Here is a 16954-nt window from a genome sequence, read left to right on the forward strand (position 1 = left end):
ACACTAGGCTTTTCCAATCAGTGTAGACATTGGTCCTGTGAATTATGTTGGCATGGAAGAAGACGACTGTAGTCCCGGGCCTGTCCTTTTCCTGCCATGAGATGTAGAACCTAAATCTTGGCCAGGAACTAGCCACCAGACTCAATACGGATATTTTTCCACTGAAAGAAAGATCCAAATGTGCGGGAAAAGCAGTCTAGTACATTACACTGCCATCAAGATATTGGAAACTTGTGGGTGAACAAAAGGAGAAATCACCATCAGATTGGAAAAAAATGCAATATATGTTTTTTTTCATCATAACCAGAGTAGAATACTACAAAACCCTACAAACCATCACCCATCCACAGACACATTGACTCTTGCTCTTCGGAGGGATCAGTGTGCTATGTAGAAGGATTCTTTTAGAATAGTACTTTTAAAATAGTGCTGCCTCGGGGTGTTACAATACCTGGTATCATAGCATACTACAGGGTGGCTCAATTCATGTTAATAATTAAGTGATGGTATGATACCGGACAACCAGGCTTTTGCATCTGAAAATGGGCCAAGCATGGAACACCGTTGCAGCATCTCCTATATGGAGAGATTTCTTCTCCTCTTCCACCTTCTGCTAGAGTGGTCTTCAGACATGGTACAGTACAACCAAAGCCCTGGGGTGAAAACATAACTTACCAAAGAAGCACCTTAATGGATCAAAGATTGGCTCCAACAAGTGGTGGAACTTTGGGGGTTCTGACAATGGGACCCCATAGGGATCGCCAAACTGGCGATGCCATGGCCAGGACAGTAATAAAGTCCTTTTGCGACACTACAGTAAAAATGTGAACTACATTGCTCCAAATTTTTTAAATACTTACATTTGTGACATGCCCTGTGGCTCTAGATTAGGAGCAGGGACGTAATTTAGGGATCACCAGGGGTCGCTGCCCTGACCACTGGCTAGCTCCTTGCGACCCCAGGCCCTGACTTTGTGCACCCCAGGACTCAGAGGTGGCGAAATCAGTACAAGGAATGCTGGGGCAGCTCGTCTTTATGGACGTCGGATGTGTCTCCACTTCCCTTGTTTTCTGTCAGGTTTTTTTTATTGTACTAATGGTGAATAATATTGCATAATTCCCTATTAGGGTTATAGAAAATGGAGTACAAATAGCAGTTATATGGCAGCTGAGGTAATTAAAAAAATATTATTTTGAATGAATTCTTTGTGTGTGCTTACGGGTGATTGTGTGTTTATGTGAGAGAGGATGTGTATTATTGAATGTATATGTGTAAGCAGAGTATGTTTAGTTGTGAATGTGTGTGTATGTGTAAGCATGTATGTGTGAGTGAAAGTGAAGGTCAAAGGGCTTGTGATGTCACTTCCGCTACCCCTGGCATGCTGGTAAATTGGCGCCCATGATTTGGGGCGACATTAAGACCTCCATAACTTTGGCCCTTTAGAAGCTAAACTCCTGACAAAAGAGTTCCAGATGCAATTTTAGGAGCGGCTCCACACCTCCATGACTGGAATTAAATAATTAACAAAACAAAGAGATCTTGCAGCCCACACAGTTTGTTCCTCAGGTTACAGCGCCTCATGGAGACTAAGGCGATGTGCAGGATGGCTTCAAAGGTTCATGTCATGTTCTGTCTGCCACTGTTTAATCTTCAGTTCTACTTAAAAATCTGGGCGTGATATTGCCCCTAGAGTCCCCACTCAAAATCTGAAGGGGTATATTGCACCCATACCCCACATACGGTGTGTAAGACTGCCCTTCTAACATGCATGAGGTTAATCCGAGAGCGACCTGCTATTAATATTCTTCGATAGACTGAGGTACTATACCTGCTCATTTACAATGCCGTCTCCGTCTGCGTCATCATCGCACGCGTCTCCAATACCATCTCTGTCTGAGTCCTCTTGGCCAGAGTTTGGAACATTGACACAGTTATCCTACAGAGGGGCAAAGAAAGTGAAAGAACAGGACATCAATGCACGACACTCATCCATCTGCCTGGAAGATGTTTTCTCTTACATACATTTAACTACAACATTATAATGGCTGTATTTTTTTAAAACATTGTTGAACATTTATTCACTGCTACCCATTTCAAAGTTTATCAAGCTCCTCACCTTTCGACAGTTTCTGGCCAGGCATTTTTGTTCTTGATCTGGATAACCATCAATATCGGTGTCTTTTCCGCAGATATATCCATCGCCTGCCCAGCCAATGGCACACTGAAAGGATAATCAAAGTTATGTGCGGGTTTAATGTTTGGTTACACCTTACAGCTGCACTTTGTAGTAGATTTAAGCAATGACAGTCTACATATAAGGGCTTCCATGCAGCAATGTCTGGGCGTCTACAGACACATATATAGCACGTAAAAACAGCACCAACATACTTGCTACACCAACCTGTAGGAAACGGTATAGCATACCGGCAACTTTTCAGAACATCTTCTAACCCTATTGTATGGGATTCAATTTTGACAACATCGGTTCTTTATATAGGGCCAGAATGTATCAAACAGTTTTACCCATTCTGTGTCCATAGGAAAATGTGTTCATACATCGTGCCCCGAGTCTTCTATTGGTGATTAGTCTTTTTTTATCTTATGTGTATTTATTCTAATCATTTTATGTTTAATACAATGAACTTTGCCCCTATAGTATGGCAAACCAAGCTTTAATCCACATGTATCCACCGATTTATGGGAATCCCAGTCCTGCAGAAATAAAAGTCAGTGTCTGCCAGCCTAGTGCCTATCACAGAAAAAACCCTCCTGTGCAGAACACTGAGGCCTTTGGTGATACAAGGAGATCTTTCCTTGAATGTAAACCATGCTTGACCTCCCCTGCTGTTTACAAGTTTATTTTCTGGGGGCAAATGATTACGTTTGTGATATTGTAATTGATTCGAGGTAGAAAATGTATGTGTAGATTGTGATACTTATTGCAGATAGTCCCCTGGTACCAGCCAGCACTTACTGTCTTAGCTTCTATTTTTAACCAGTAGAAAGACGTGTAATTATCTGTATTGATAAAGTGTGTTGATCTCACCACAACTGCAGTCTGATGGAGAAGTCTGTAAGAAAGCTGTCTGCTTTATGAGCATGAAATAGCTTTCTAAATTGAGTATTAACCTACAAATAGATTTTCGTCCTAATCTAATTGATCTACTTGGAAGAGGCAGGGCGCACACTGTTGAAATGAAGAAAGATGATAAATAACTTTAAAATGATGTTTCACGTGAAATTGCACACACAGATTTTTGGGACTGCCTGTAGTACTTCTAGATTTGTAGTCAAGTGTTAGGGGAATTGTGCTAAAATATGCAATCTTTTGTGTCAATTGTTTCAAATTTGTCTTGAAGTGGGTGAGGCCCCACCGCCTCTGGTAAGGGTAAAGCCTGTCTGGTTCATAATAAAAGTAGTCATATATGTCCATGGAGCCCCTTTAGAACAGCTAGAATTGTTAACCAATTTATGTGAAAAATGTGATGCAAAATTCACCATGAAGACTCTTTTATTAAACGGTTCTCGGAGGGGAAATGACCTGACCTCCATAAGTGGAAATTAGGCCTCTTTGCTTCACTCTCTCAATTATTGCATTTAGGGGTAGATATGTACATTTAACTGTAAAAATGCATTACAGCATTTGAATAAACAAAGCGGCAGGCACCGCGCAGCTCCTGCCGCCTTGTTTATGCAAATGAAGGGGGGTACCACAGGTACCCCCCCTGTGCACCCCCCACCTCTCCTTCACGCAGGGGGCCCCCAGAGTGCAGACCGCATGCCTTTCCGTGGCGGCATCGCCACCTCGGAAAGGCATCCGATTTGGGCCATCCTAATATGGCTGGCGGTGTCTATTAGACACCGCCACCATATTAATCCTTTTCTGCCCCGGTCGCAGGGCGACCGGGGCGGAAAAGTGGCGGACGGTCTTTCAGTCCGCCGTGGTCCCCCCCTGCATTCTAATATGGCAGGTAGAATTCAGGACAGGATGTCGGGCGGATTGCCCCCGCCAGGCTGGCGGTGGCTATCACCAGCCTGGCGGGGGCAATCCGCCAGACATCCTAATGGGCCCCTTAATGTCCAGTTACCGCTGCTTACCCAAAGAGGTGCTTAAGAAGCCTTCTTTGGAATGTGTGACATTTTCAACAAATTATAGCAAACAATGTTTAACTAGGAAAGGATTTAAATTTGAGGTGGCTAGCTCTTTCTTATAACCGTGCATGGAAGCATTGAGACAAAATCTGTTCTGACATGACCTGAGCATGTGCAAGACAAAGACAGCACTGTATTACTTCAACTCTTATGCAGACCCCAACATTAGAATTGGCCACGATATGGGGCTGCGGTCTCACGTATGCAATGAAGAAGAGTGCTGACCTTTGGAGAACTAACCATGTGATGTTTGTAATTTTTGAGAGGAAAGAAGTAAGTCTTCTCTGGTGTATCCAGCTTTCCAGGAATGACGTACAGTAAGTCAGCGCCATGTTCTTGCATTTATTTTAGCAGCACCACATATTTGACAGTGCTCGAAACCAACGAGACGGGAAGGTGTATCTCACCAACATTCAATGAAGATGGACATTTTCCTGTAAAGTCTAGAAGGGACTTTTCGCATTATTATTGGCACCGCTTGCACCTCTATGGCACCTCTTTTGACGCGGCCGGCCCGATTGGGTTGTAGGCGGCTTGCTGTGTTAACCAAGTAGGCGCTATAACGGCATGTTGGGTATATGCTGTGACATTGGTTTCGACCGCCTCCCTTCGGGGCTGGCGCTGATGTTTTGCGAGGTGCATTGCGCTTATTTTCCACTCAATAAAAAGATTTAATACTAAAGTCTAGAAGGGTTGCCTAAATCCCTCAGTAGGGGCAAAATTAAAGTTGCTGAGATGATTGCTGCTTTCCATATTTTAAAAGAACCGCTATGTGTAATTGCTTGTGACTGTCATTTACAATGCCTTTTGAAATGCTAAACAGGCTAGAGGTATTCCACTAATTCAACATAATCATAATGCATGGGGCAGACTTAAATTTTGCCTGAGGCGAGGGAGGCTTCGACGACAGATATGACAAGGAGAGATGAGAATAAGAGGTGCAAGTCGGGAATCCTGATGTTGCTGGAGGAGCCACCTGACATCGAACTCAAAAACTGCAATTTCAAACCCAGCTCCTTTTTTCAGAATCAAAGTTTTCATGAATATGTCTCAGACTTAATCTATTTCCAGGGGGCTGGAATATCTATGACAGTTTGGGCAATCCATGAAGTACAGATCGGAACATCTCTATTGATTCCTGATTTTTTTCTAGGATATGGTTTCGTATGGAGCCCAACTCGGAGTAGTCCCTGTAAAATGTGATGTGGTCTGGCCAAAGCAAGCAACACCTCCCACACTGACATTTACCACACACAAATGTTTCTGCTACCTGTTGAGTGGAGAACTAACGAATCCCCTGGTAATCTAATTTCTTCAATAGGTGAAAGCCCAACATATACACCTCCAAGCTGTGGTTTTTACTGCAGTGCCTATAAGAACTGCGGGTTACCCTTAGAAGGACATGACATGCAGAAGCAACTGCTCAAGTACATGCGCACCGGGAGCCTTACGTTTTTTATTTGATTTGAATTATAGAAAACCTACACAGCCCAAATGTGGGCAAGTGGTCCATGAAGCACTGCTCACATAATTAAAATAAGAAAAATACATCAAAGATGACTATGTATTTATAAAGCAAAAAATTGGTGGGTGAATCTTGAAATGGAAAGTTGAGACAAGACGGTACCAAAGATGGAATTAATATCTAAAATACTGCTGAATGAACGTTTTCAAGTCTAATAAAAACTGCAGCAACGACGCCTATATAAGGAAATGATGGTGCACTTACCACACAGGTAATATCCCCGCTCCTCTCCTCTATACACTGAGCATGGATGCTGCATGGGTTCAGGGTCCTGTCTTTGCAGCTTTTGTTCGGCTTGCACCCTCTGACCTGGTCACCGGTATACCCCGGTTTGCAGCTACCACAACGGAAGGAGCCCTAAATGGGACAAAAAGCAAAGCAGTTTCACCGATTGTATTTATATATAAAGGAGGTGGACCATCACAATTTGAAAAATCAAATGATGCTATACCATCAGATTGTTTAAAAATTGATAGATATGTTTGTAAGGTCACACGGGGCTGGAGTACTGTTCACAAAGAGTAACATGAAGAACGCCATTCCAAAGCTCCACAACAAAAACAGCATCACACAAAATGGTAGAATGAGTGCATGATGGCACATGCCTTCACAGTCTTATATATCTCATCATAAAATATGCATAACGTACACATTTTAAAATATTTAACAATGATAAATATATATGTTTGCTGAGCCTTAAAGCTATTTCTTTATTCATGTCAAGGGTTTAATTGTTGCAGCATGGGGGAGCAAAGTGCACCCATACACCAGTGGACATCATGCCAGCTGTCTCTTAATTCTTGTAAAGTGGCCTGCTTTAGTTAGCTGGTTCAACATGCCCGAAGAAGGACTTTGTGCAGTCCTCTCCGCCGACACTTTGGAAAGGCTAGTACAAGCAGCAGTGGGGTTTGTTTGGTGTCCTGGTACTGGGTGGATTAGTGTGTCCAGTAAGTATGTTGTGCACAAAAGAGACAATGATCATATCACATCAGTTTAGGTTCAACTTCACCGGACAACACAGGCAGACCTCACTAGCAACAATGTGGGCTCTCTTCAATATCTGAGATATTGTTACTCGTTTGTCTCTGCTATATTCATAATACTCCTTTAGTAATAAAATCCCCTCTTCTTTACTGGCCAATCCCTTAAAATCAAGCCTGAACATTTGAGGAGCTCTCTTTGGTGCTGCCATGAAACAGCCCATCACTGCTCCTTTTTTCCCTTTTATTTATGCTCTATCTCTTCAATTACGTTATTCCAGCATTAGTTACAGAGCTTTCACTTGACAAAATGTTTCAGCCTTTTAAACTTTTTGCTCAAACCAAACTATTAATAAAAAATAACAACCAAATCTGTTGAAATTTTCTTTTGAATTGTTAGCTATCCCTAGTAATAAGGTGGATGGGTTTATAAATCTCTATATTGTCACATACCTATAAACTCAGTCATTGTTCTCTCAATATCTCCCCATAGAATAGTTTATAGAAAAGCTATCCATTATTACATATTCTTAAACTGCACCATTATTCTTCCAGTTGTTTGATTTTAGACTCGCCCCACCGTTCTCAGTAATTTCTCTTGATCGCCTATGGAGTATGAGCGTCTCCTTCAGAATATTGTACAACTAGCGCATCCCATGCTCGTGATGGAGCAGATTTCATCTGCAGTGAGGCCTTGTTTTATTTTTTTGTGCTACAGACAGACTGCATTTAAATTGCCACACACATTTTGGTGCAAGTTAAAAACATGGCACATGAAAAATATGAAGGTGAGGCCTATTCAGTCTGAAATGCTTTTGCTGAATTAACATGTGTTTTTTCAGTGTAGAGAAAAGTGGCCTTTTTAGCTTTGAAGATTAATAGAATGTGTTTCTCTCTTCCCAGCTCATTCCTTGCAATCTTAATTCACTATTCCTGTCTTAAAAGACTTTGGCTTGCATATTTTGATAAACATTTTCAGTTAATAACACCTCTTTTTATAATGTGTGTGAATTAATAATGCACCAAACACTACACATGGGGCTAAATGCTTTTTTGCATGAAAAGCTATCTAAAACATTAAAGCATGTTGCTGTGTGCGCTCTATTAACTGTGTGTGCTTTTAAAATTTACACTAAAGCATAAAAATGCTATGTTTCACATTGCACATTTATTTTACAAGTTGTCATAAATAATAGAAAAACTGCTTGAAACTAATAGCTTGGCTAGGTAAACATTTATAAGGGGTATTAGTATGGAGTTGGGAAACATAATGGGCTGATTTAAATGAAATTAATATTCTCTTTGTGTTTGCTTTGTTTTTGGGCCTAAGAGAACATGGCTGCCTGCGAATCCATCAAGGCTATGACTTGCAAATCAGCTTTCCTCAAGCCACAAGGGAGTCAAGGCCATCTTGAACTTTGTACATTCTTGTGATTGTGCTAATGTACCAGTTAGTTAAAATATCCGTCCTACTTCGCTGTGAAAGGAAGGAAGAGAATTAGAATGAAACATTTTTCCTAGCAGATGTTGCAAATATATATACAATGCATTTACTCATGTATGCTTCTTTTGTTAAGACTGGTATGCTCTAGAATTTTCAATGAGTCAGGATAGTGAGATGTCATGCCATCATGACTGACCAATCACGTACAAGTTTTCCTGAAGATGCAACATTTTTGTGTAGACTGCCAAGAATTAGAGTATAAATAATGACCTCTCTGTGTGTGTGTGGTTGGCTTTTTGCTCACTGGCTGGCTTCTTGCTCATTTTGGCTTAGGCTTTGCTTCATTCACATGGGTACGGTACGAGAAAGTCCAGGGAGACAGCTGATAGGGTGGAGATTGCTTCCAAAGAGAGGGGAGGTTTTTTTTTCAAAGAGTCCTTGCACGTCATATTTTGGCACTGCAGGCCACATTCCTTTGAGGTCCTGTGAAGGGCGGGCTGTTTTGCTCTTTAGACACAGACAGGAGCAGAGTGCAGTGGATTAGGATAGAATTAGATGCTAAACTTTAAGCTTATGCTTTGACTAATTAATTAGGTCTGAAAAGATTTATTTGACTTATGCATTTATTTCTCTTAATGGGAGATTTTTGCCAACTATTTAATTATTGATTAGCTTGCAAGACTATTTTTTCTTAGAAACTCTTTAAGAATTTTGACTGATATTTTGCGCCACATTTTCTTTCCTACATGTAATGCTTATATGCAGACTGTAATGTGTTCTGTATTTAATGCTATTTTTCCTGTTTTCCAAATTCTGTAACCTGATTGATATTTTACTAATGAATAAAGGGTCAGAGAAAAATTAACTTTTGACTAGAAAATAAAACCCTTTAAAATACTCAACAACTCTCTTTATTGGCTTGAATAATAATTGCATTTCAGGTTTACATGGTGTGAAGGGGCCAACACCTTTTCAGCTGTAAAATTAGAGGTAGCATGAGGGTTTTGCATTGAGAAATTACCAGAAGAAATTACCGCTCCATCACTCGTGCAGCACTTATATCCCTGGTTCTTTGGCTCCCTTTCACATACATCCCTCCACATCCTTCATCACCTCAGGTGAAGATTCAGAGTTACTCAGGACACTGTAGGCTTTAGTTAGAGTTTGATGCATGGGATATTCTGTCAAAGTGTGGCGGACAAGTACCATAGACTATAATGGATTTGTAATATCGCTGGAGATACATCTGCGACGTTTGTGACAAGGATCCAGTCTGGTAGCTCTGAATAAGACCCTAAGATTTTTTAAGAAGATATTTATGCCTCAACATTCTGGGATCATACCCCAGAAAAAGCTTCATTCTAAAGCTCCTTGCAGGAGAGCGAACCTATGCTCCTGCAAGCGTTCATGCTGACGACTATCATGCGGCACTCACTGCCTAAAGCACATGGGTTGGAATACAATCAAATCCGAACTATGAGAAGTTCTTCTTGGATCTAGTGACGCAAGGTGCAAGACAACAGAATGATATCCTCCATGCACGTCTGTATAAACTAACTAGGACCTGTGCGTTCAGTGATAGCCTCTTGGCTCTGGAATCGTCTTCCCTTCCACCTGCTGCAATTATTGAACCATATGGCCATCAAGAACACTCTGCAAACCTGTCTCTTTTGCTAACGCTTGCTTTCTTTCTCTTTTCCTTGATTTGCTGTTCTCTTGGTTCACTAGGTCGCAGCGCCATGAAGCCAGTGATGACGGTGTGAGATGCAAAGCACACTCTCATTTCAATTCATAGTTTGTGCCTATAAACTTCAATGAGGCCACTTGAGAAAGTCAATTACTGCACCTAGTGTGTTTCACTGGGAGAGTTGAACTAAATCCAAATGTTTTTACCTGGCGAGTAAGGCCGGTTACTAATTACTACCAATTGTACTTTATAACACAGTCTAATATGTCTACCCTTGTGACACATATGAAGATCTCAACCATAAGCCTCATTGTTCATCAATATATATTAATCAGGATCTTAAGAGACCCACTCATGCAGTATCAACATTGAACCTGCATTTGAACTATGTCTTTTAATGTGTCCCAATGAATTCATTTGTGGGGTTGAGGTCTGCCTCTCATTGTGTTTGGATGCATTTTTGAAGGGAAAAGCCACAGGGGTGTAGTGAATAAGGCTCTGCATGTTGACCTTTTCCACAGGTCTTTGGGCAGTAAATAGTTACTAGGAATTTATTTTGTGAGTAACGTAATTTACTTTTGATGTTTCAGAGCCATAGACTCTGTTCCGCTGCTCCCTAATAACCAGATATTGCTATTTGTGTCTTAGGGGTCCTTATGATGGCAGAGAACTCCCCCCTCCTGGCACCCTACCAGTGGCGGATTCACCGCCATCCTGCAGCCATTCTCCGCCCGCCAGATAAGGATGGCGCGCAGTGTGCTGGCGGATGGAAAGTCCGTCCATGCGGGGCCAACACAGGCAATCATTATGATTGCCTGTCAGACCCACCCTGCATCCACAAAATGGTGGCGGTGCCTAGCAGGCACCGGCTGCCAGATTTGGATGCTGCATCCCAGCCTGCTTGTGTATGGTGGTTCAACCCCCATTCAAAGGCTGGTGGGGATATACTTTGGGGGCCATTGCGGGCCTCCCCTTTTGCAGGGGCATGTTACTTGTGCACTTGGTGGGCACCTGTGGTACCCCACTACAGTTTCCTACACCAGGTGGCAGGCACTGTGTGGAGCCTGACACGTAGTGCAGGGAAATGCATGACATGCATTTTTATCATCAGCACCCGCCGCAGCGGTAAACATGCACCATGTGACTGCTGTGGCGGTTGCATTGTAATTACATGTGCGGGACCGCCACTATATAGGCGGCCGGTCCCTATTCCGGGGACGATGGTGGATGGAGTTAAGTCCGTCTGCCAACGTAATCATCCCCGTAGTTCGGCAAAGGGTAGAATGGTGGAGCAGGCCATGTTACCTTGTGATGAGGTTTGGGTACTCAGATGAGGCATGACACAAAGTAATAAATGTTACAACCTGGCCTGTTTGGCACTGCCCCACAGCCCAGTCCACACAAGTAAACAGATTTCACTGTGTCTAAAATCCAAGATGGGCGAGGGCTGTTTTGAAATGACACCCTCTTCCGCCAACAAGATGCATATCGAGATATCATACCGCGCAATGAAGACAGGGGGTCCGCCAGAGTCCTACCTTTGACCAGAGCTGTGTGATCAGGAATATTTGGTCAGATTTGCAGGCAGCTCCCCTACACATTTGTGACCATTGTATGAATTGTATACATTGACTCTGTTGTTTCAATGGAAGATTTCTTTCAGCTACCACCTCATTAGATCATAGCGGTTGACTGAGGCAGACAGCATCCTAAGTCTCAAAAGTCATAAAAACCAGCCGCAGCAAGTCATATTAAAGACCCTCTGCATCATGTGGAAGCTGCATAGCATAAATCATCTCCTAAGTGCATAACAGAGCTGTTCGCAGAGACTAAAGGGCGAAGAAACCTACACTCTAAGAAGGACTCTACGCTTAGAGACCAAAGGGCGAAGAAACCTACACTCTAAGAAGGACTCTACGCTTAGAGACCAAAGGGCAAAGAAACCTACACTCTAAGAAGGACTCTACGCTTTCTATGACCAAAGGGAGAAGAAGAAGTCCAGGAGGGAAACAACTCATGACAGCGTTTACAGAATCAGAGGATGCAGGATCACTTTCGTGCAAAACACCTAACTCTAAAGACCTTCGAAGCAATTAAAAAAGCACTTAATGAACAGCATCTCTCCTGATGCCTAATGAACTCAGAATCTGCCTATGTCCTCACTTTCATTCCCTCTCCCCCTGAATGTGTCCTTTCCTCCCTCTGCCCTCATTCCTCCCCCCGGCACCTTGAAACTGGGTGTTTTGGCATATGTTGCGCATGGTAAGTAAATACATTTAAATACATGGTGCTGGGGTCGATTTGGGGAGCCTTAGCTAACAGTGAGAAAACAATGAAGGTAAATGTTCAGACTGAGCCGCATCATAAAAAAACTATAGTATCAGAAATTTTGAGGGACATTAGAACTGCCCTACCCTCATCCAATATAGAACAAAGCTTTAGACTACTCTTTTCACAGGACACTGTCCTATAGGCTATAGGAATGTACCAATGACATGCCTCTTTGTTAACTACAATAACTTTCACCCCTGAGCCCTTGCACATTGATCAGCACTTTGTAGCTGGGATCTATGTCTGAAAATCCAAAACTCACACTTCGGACGGGCCGGTAATTTCCATTTCTGGGGTCATTGGAGTTTGCAAGTCACTTGTAATCGTGGCCATAGTCTTGATAGAGCGCATATAGCGCTCTACTTGTAGTGGTGCATCATACTCATAGTTTAATGCACCAGCATATATTTCAGTATCATTATGTATTATGTTAAAATGCATTTATTCTCCCCATTGACAAGCAGTGCAATGTGCACAATATATATAACTCACATGTAATAGCATATCATTATTTTTATATGCACCTGTGTATGAAGACACTATCAGCCTGATTCATCATAGACCCGTTTTGCGAGTCTATAATAGCGATTCATAAGGAATCGCTATTACAGACTCGCAAAACGGGATTCATGTAGGAATCGCAAAAAGATTTGCGATTCCTACACAATCCTTATTTGCGATTAGCTAATTGCTAATCGCAAATAAGGAATTCCTCCTCATTCATTCCTATGGGCCAAAAGGCCCATAGGAATGAATGGGGAGTATTCCTTATTTGCGATTAGCAATTAGCTAATCACAAATAAGATAGCGATTTAAAGGGTGCAAGGGGTGTCCAAAGGACACCCTGTAGCACCCCTTAAATGCAAATTGAAACAGGTGTTGCGCACACACATGTCCAAAGGACATGTGTGTGTGCAACATGCAACTTAGAAAAATGCTTTTAAAAGCATTTTTCTAAGTTTTCGCTATTTACCACGAGGTTTGACCTCGCGGTAAATAGCGGGCCGAAATTGCGAATTCGCAATTTTTAAATGGATGATAGAGATTCCTTAAATGTAATTCCTCGCAAAATTGTGACATCGCTATTACCGATTTTTGCATTTGGGATGATGAATCCCAAATGCAAAAATAGCGCTCGCAAAGGGTCAGATTCTCAGAATCTGGCCCTTTGCGAGCCGATTTCGGCTTGATGAATCAGGCTGTATATTCATTAATGTAATCGTGTGTTTTAAGTTGTCTGTGGTCTAGGCCCGAAGGTGCAAGTTGTTTACAAGTTAGTTTTACTCTCAGCTACTGAAGAAATAATTAAATGTATTTTTGAATGTGTAGAGACCGTGCGCTTCCCTCCCATTGCAGGTATAAAGAATAACATCATTATTTTCATCTAGGGAGATACTTGGAATGACTTTGAATAGCCTGAGAAGCGATGGGGAGTATTATCTTCTGTGCCTGGCCTTTCTACGCTCCAAGGTCATAAAAAGCAAGACGATTTAATTAAAGAAGTTACGGAAAAACACTGAACTTTTGGAAACTTTGGAGAAATGAAACAAAATTGTCACGTTATACTCACAAGAGGGGGCTGAATTATCCTCTTTTGTATTATGCGCAGGGACAGAAACAGCAGACTTCTAGATTTTGGAGAAGAGAAAGCACCTTAAAACGAGCTCTATAGCTTTAAGCTATTTGACCCATTTTAACGTGAGTACTTCTTAGGAAGTCTACACGTGCTGACACCTTTGAAAGCTGAGACAGGGAAGCCACCTAGAATCATCATTATTGAGATTATTGTAGGGAGAGATATTTCATGCTTTCTTTCCTAATGAAAAGGGACTTGGACTCTGCCTCCAACTTGGGGTGCGTGCTGATCTTGGAGTTCATAATTTTGTGTCTCTTTTGCCGAATTAATTATATGCGCAGATTTGGCTCTGTATTGATTTTCCTCTACCTATATTCATTGATATTACGTTGTGTTTATATACAATTATTTTTGGCCTTATAATAAAAATGCATAATTGGAATTTGGAGTTTGTGGTCCTTAGAGCATAATGAAATTGTAAGTATAAATTTGACGTGTTGTGTTTCCCCTCGACAAACGTTAGCAGGCAAGCCGAACTTGAATAATAAGACAAGGCCTAAGTTTGGCTCTATCAGTCTGATCAAATGTTAGCGCACTCGGCTTCGCTCACTTTTCGCATTAATTACACGATAGTGGTGTAAGAGTTTCTCAAGTGAGTACATCTTTCTGCAAGTGTACATTTAGACTTGGTTGAAAGCCAAACGTGAATTTGCTTTCATAAATCAAGTTCATTATGTTGAATAACTAGATTTATGACTCAGGCACGTAGCTCCTCTTTAGTCAGTCTGAGAAATGGAATAAGTGTATTTCATGTGGTATCTCTTTGATTATTTTTCAAAATATGATGGATATCCGTCCGCCCTACAAGTGCCATAGGATTTAACACCATTGTAACACAGGGGATGGGACATGTACCTCATCCGTGACAGAGTATTCTGTCTGTCAAACTCTAAGCAAGACCCTAAGTTCCTCCTGTATTTCACAAGGTATTTTCAGCAGACATCCGGGGCCTCATTTATGAGGTTTTGCCGTAGGGAAACGCAGCAGGCCTGCTTACTGCCCTTCCTTACCGGAAAAGAAAAGGGCAGGAATGCTATCTATAAAATATGGCAAATTCCTGTCCTTTTCCCCTGTGCTGGCATACAATGGGCTGCCGTGCGCCAACGCAGTCACCTTTGCACCATGTTGCAAGGGTGGCTGCATTGCGTGGATGATTATTTTTGTACAGGAACGGAAACCTTTCTGTACAAAAATAATCACAAGAGGCTTTTCCTCTTTCTACGTGTGCTGCAGAATGCAGCGCACATAGAAAAAGGAAAAACGAGGAGAAATAAAGATATTTCTCCCCGTTGTGTCTCCCTTACGGCTCCCCTGGGGAGGCGTAAGCTTCTGGCGCTGCCTCAGATTTACGATTTCTCGTAAATCTGAGGCAGTGTCAAAAGGCCATGGATGTTACTGGGAACGCCCCCAGCAACCCCCATTGCACGCTTCTTTAACGCAGAAAACTGTGTTAAAGGGACTGATGTTTATCAGGCAGATTTAAGACAAAAAGTGGCTTAGGGATGTCTGATAAGTATCACACAAGCTTCTGAGCCATGGAACGTCACAAAAAGTGACGTTCAGGAGGCACAAAGAGTCTCATAAATGAGGCCCTCAGTTCCTTCTGTATCTCACTGAGATAGTTATTTAGAGTTTGATGGATGCAGGAGTCTCGCCAAAGACTGGGCAGATGTCCAGTTCTCCCTTTTTAGAATCATTAGCCTGATAGCAGGACAGCCGCCAGACTATAAACCACCCTCTAAATTATTTTCATTCACTTTTGGCATTCCAAGCTTTCAGTCAAACCTGCACCTTATGGTATTCACAATGTTTGTTTTATACATTTTGCAATTGTTCAATCTTTCAGGCCTACAGCCCCCCTTGGTCAGGTCCGCTCGTAGTGAATAACTAAAACAGAATTACAGATAGCGATCACAAGCAATGCTGCTTTTCACTGATCATATTGTTGACATATATTGCAGCTGTTGTATTTGTGGCCTGTACATTGATTCTTAAGTGGCGGGCACTCACCATGGTGTTTATGCATTGAGAATTTGGATCACAGCCGCCGTTTCTCCCATTTTCACACTCATTAATGTCTGTGCAGACCTAATAGGAGGACGAGATGGATAAAAGGGTTTATAGCAGGAAGAAACAGAATAGTCCATTGTTTTAAGGAAGTAAGATGATCTCCCCCCCACACACCTCCAGTGTTTGCTCCTGTTGGTAGATCTGCGGTGCAGACTGTGGGTGTGCACAATGGAGTCTGCTGAAAGGGATGGGTGCTTGCGGCATCCTTTTACCCACCTGAGCCTGATTACAAGTACCCAGGGACCAGATGCAATAATAACCACACCTGATAAAATCCAACACCAAGATGTTCGTAATTCATTGTGTCCAATCACCTTCATCTAGTCCAAGTTTAACCTGTGAAAGTGGCCCATAAAATGTGTATTTTCAATCAAACCACCCAAAATACACACGTCCTGGTATTACCTGGGCATTTCCTCCCCTTACATTCTGGCAGGTTTCACTTGCCAGGATTTAACAGGGACTGAAGACTTTATCTCACCTGGTAATAGAAGGTGTGACACGCATTTCATTATTTATATTCACGATTCCCTTCTCAATCAATGTACCTGAGCCCTGGTAGGCCGGCCCTCCGTCTGCTGCTACAAGAGGAGCTGCGGATGCTCCATCTTTGAGGTGTAGCTGTTGAAAAGTCGGCTTCTACTCTTGTTTTACCGGGTAGTGTTGGGAACCCCAATGTGGACCTACTGTTCCTCTTCGTTTCTGAAAGTGTTTTCTTTTTGGCCTTATAATAAGCATGCCAACATACAATGCGTAACATAAATTCATTTCTTCGTGGCATTGGCTATGGAATGGAAACCCTTCAGTACTCGGGTGAAGTTTTACCCTGCTTTAGAGCAGTGGTCTTCAAGCTTCTTAATGCCAAACCCTCCATGTTAAAAACAAAAATCATCGGGTCCCCCTTCAATTGATCACAATTATTCTGTAAAATTGGCAATTTTATATTTGTCTAAACATATTTAAACATTGCAATTATGTCCTGATACGCCTTTCACACACACTCCCAGTCAGGATATATATGACAAAAGTTGTTAGTGGAGGCCCATTGCAAAGTGGCTTTCTGAAACTTGTCAATTAAAACAAGGCATGATGCTTCTCTTGGCCAGAGTCTGCTGCCACCCCCAGACCT

At 42.1% G+C, this 16954-nt stretch overlaps 1 protein-coding gene across 1 annotated transcript in view; it reads right to left on the reverse strand.

The window, feature by feature from the left end:
• Positions 1–16954, reverse strand: part of THBS4 (thrombospondin 4) — a 247068-nt gene that overhangs the window by 124592 nt on the left and 105522 nt on the right. The window contains exons 9-12 of the mRNA XM_086960723.1: positions 15766–15843; positions 5882–6034; positions 2117–2221; positions 1829–1936 (exon numbers count right to left, since the gene is read on the reverse strand). Of these exons, the coding sequence (XP_086816849.1) occupies positions 1829–1936; positions 2117–2221; positions 5882–6034; positions 15766–15843 (444 nt within the window). The remainder of the gene's footprint in view (positions 1–1828; positions 1937–2116; positions 2222–5881; positions 6035–15765; positions 15844–16954) is intronic.

The sequence above is a fragment of the Lissotriton vulgaris genome, chromosome 3_1 (genome assembly GCF_964263255.1).
Source record: "Lissotriton vulgaris chromosome 3_1, aLisVul1.2, whole genome shotgun sequence".
In the NCBI taxonomy this organism is placed as follows: Eukaryota; Metazoa; Chordata; class Amphibia; order Caudata; family Salamandridae; genus Lissotriton; species Lissotriton vulgaris.